This window comes from Micromys minutus (assembly GCF_963924665.1).
Source record: "Micromys minutus genome assembly, chromosome: 10".
Taxonomy (NCBI): domain Eukaryota; kingdom Metazoa; phylum Chordata; class Mammalia; order Rodentia; family Muridae; genus Micromys; species Micromys minutus.
In genome coordinates this window covers 10,996,221-10,999,216 of record NC_137979.1, presented here as the reverse complement: position 1 = coordinate 10,999,216, position 2,996 = coordinate 10,996,221, and the positions used below count along the sequence as shown (strand labels likewise).

Below are 2,996 nucleotides of genomic sequence, written 5' to 3'. Positions count from 1 at the left end.
TCAGCTCCTGAAGCTTCTTGAAGGCGGTTCTTGTGCTTTTCTGTATCTCTCCATCACCCTCCTCATGGCACCCTGCACTTCCTTGTTCCGCAGGCTGTAGATGAATGGGTTCAGTGCGGGGCCGATGACCGCATAGAACACAGAGATCACTTTGTCTCCTTCTGCGGAGTAAAGGGACTTGGGCCTCAAGTACCTGATCAGCCCTGTTCCATAATAGATGATCACCACAGCCAAGTGTGAAGCACAGGTTGAAAAGGCCTTTTTCCTGCCCTCAGCTGAGTCTATTCTTACCACAGCCACCAGGATGCGAAGGTAGGAGAGAACAATCAGGAGGAAGGGACACAGCACAGTGCCGGCCCCTCCGATAGCCATCATGGCCTCTATCAGAGATGTATCTGCACAGAACAGGTGCAGAAGGACAGGCAGCTCGCAGAAAAGATAATCAACAACGTAAGGACCACAGAGGGGAAGGATTATGAAGAAGAGAGGTAAAACCGAGGCACAAAAGCCTGTGACCCAGACTGCCACTGCCAGCGCTGTGCACACAGCCCAGCTCATGATGAGAAGGTATCTCAGAGGGTAGCAGATGGCCACGTAGCGATCTATGGCCATCACTGCAAGGAGAAAGCACTCGGTCGACTCCAAGAACAGGGTGAGGTAGGTCTGAGCCAGGCAGAATGGGTAAGATATGACCTTCCTGCTTGCAAGAAAATTGAAGAGCATCTTAGGAGCCACCACGGTGCTGAAGAATCCGTTGAGGAAAGCCAGGTGGCAGAGGAAGAAATACATGGGTGTCTGCAGAGAGACATCTAGAGCCACTAACGTGACAACTGCTGTATTCCCCAAACAGTTGGCTAGGTAGACCAGAGAGAAGAAGAGAAGGAGGGGAACCTCAGTCTGGGGGTGATCAGAAAACCCAACAAGGACCAGCTCAGCGATGGTGCTGGAATTCTGGAGTCTCATACCTGTTACTGAGCCATACCTGTCCAAATGAGAAGAAAGCAAGGAATCCCACATGAAAACCCTTTGATCAGATCACCACCCTGTTCACATTTGTTTTAATGCTGATAGTAACTGTACCCAAAATTTAAAGAAGAGTTTCTCTGTGAGCCCTTTTCAGACACAAATTTAGCTCACCGCACTCCTAACTCTGAGTGACTATTTTTGGCTAATGACACCAGGTCTCGTAGTTTCATTGGGATAAATTTACCATCGCTATGTTATGTCAAACAGACTACAGGGCAACTCCTCTGTCTTTTGCTAACTGCATGTTGTAATCATCTGTCTCTTAAAAGTGAGCTGTAGCTCTGTTTTTTTTTTTAATTCCTTGTCTGACATTACAAGTAAAAATATGAAAGTTGAAATAATCGCATTTTGCTTTGACTAGTTTGATAGTGAATATTACCATGCTCGTTTAACCAAACAAACTTCACCTTCCCAGACCATACAGAAAATAGACTATTGGTCTTTACTGGTGGAACGGAACAGTATTTAAACTGCTTAAACAAGTCGGCATTCACTAAAACAATACAGCTAAGTCACCCAGATTTCTGACTTTCAGATTTCTGGTCACAGCCTCAGAGAACATAACTGTTTTCAAAGCCAGGATTTTCTTATGATTTTTAAGTTAGCCTGCAGTGTAACATGTTTTACCAGGCATCTTCATGCCCGTTATTCTTGGTCATCTTCCTTGCTCACTCCCCATCCTTCTCCCTCCTCCCCACATAGTCCTCCTTTTTCCTGTGTCACACGGATTCTGTTTTGCTCTCACTACCTGAAGATGTGGTCTTTCTGGTCCATGGTCCCCTTTCTAGTTTCATAACCACATCTATGTTCTATATACAAACTTAAATCAAAGGTCTGCATATGAAAGAATGCATGTGGCATTTGTCTTTCAGAATCTCAATACAAAGATGTTTTTGTATTATATACAACACAGTGTGAAATACTCTTTACAGCCTCGTGCCCCCCAAATGCACACCCAGAAGCCTGCAGTTTCTTAAGAAATTATGAGTTACACTTTTGAATGTGCTGAAATGGCCGGTCTGGGCTGGCTCCATGTAGAATGTCACACAATGCAGATGCAAATACTAGCTTTTGTAGTCATAGAAACACAGCAACAAGCAAAGCCAAATGATGCTTTGGGGGATGTTTTCCACATAGAGGTCTGTCAGACAAGAGACAGGGAGCCTGGTCTTCACCCAACTACACCCCTCCTAACTTAACATGTCATTAGAGTTTCCGTTTTTCTCACTTCCTTGTTAAATTCCACATAAAATGCTTTCCTAGGTTTTTGTAAAACTACTCTCTCCTCGGTGCTTTTTTTCCCCTTTTGAACAGTTTATATGAGTGTATCAGTCAGTAGAGTGCATGACGCATAGCAATGGTTAGAGACAGACAGACACACCAGACTAGACCAGACCAGACCGGGGCAGCAGTGGGGGAGATCTCAATGAGAGGAAATGAGTTTGACAGAAAAAGGCAGTTGGCAAACCTGCCCAGCTTCCTGATGCTGGGAAACGTGTCAGCTTGTGCTCAGTATCGGCAAATCATAAATGGATTTTTCTGAAAAGGAGCAGTATCTTGGCTCCACCTGTAAAAAGGCAGCATCAGGACCACAGCCATTTGCCAGCATGAACAAGCACATGTAACATACCCGGACTCTCCTCTCTCTTCGAGGTGTGCTGCTCAGCTGTGAACACAAATACACAAATCTCATTCCCGAGCTCCCATGCTTTTACCGAGATGGGTCTCCACATTCTCTAAGCATTTCCACGTTCATCTCCACTTCACGATTACCAGGGTTTTCCTGAAATGAAAATAAATAAACCTAGCACCTAGACATAAATCCAGACGGGAGAGTTTGAAAACTCTAGACTGAGCTTTGAAAAACCCATGAAGGAAGCAAAAGTTTTAGGTGGGTCCCAAGGGACCCAGTTAACTTCACACATGGAAAACAAAAGTAAAAAAAAAAAAATTTAATTGTTTTCCCACTT

At 44.6% G+C, this 2,996-nt stretch overlaps 1 protein-coding gene across 1 annotated transcript; it reads right to left on the bottom strand.

The window, feature by feature from the left end:
- LOC308426322 (olfactory receptor 2A12-like) lies at nt 1-993 on the bottom strand (the record flags this gene model as incomplete). Its single annotated transcript, XM_080924052.1, has 1 exon — nt 1-993. Exon 1 carries the CDS (start codon nt 961-963, stop codon nt 1-3), a length of 963 nt encoding a protein of 320 aa, XP_080780178.1. The 5' UTR covers nt 964-993.
- Between the last annotated feature and the right edge of the window lie 2,003 nt (nt 994-2,996).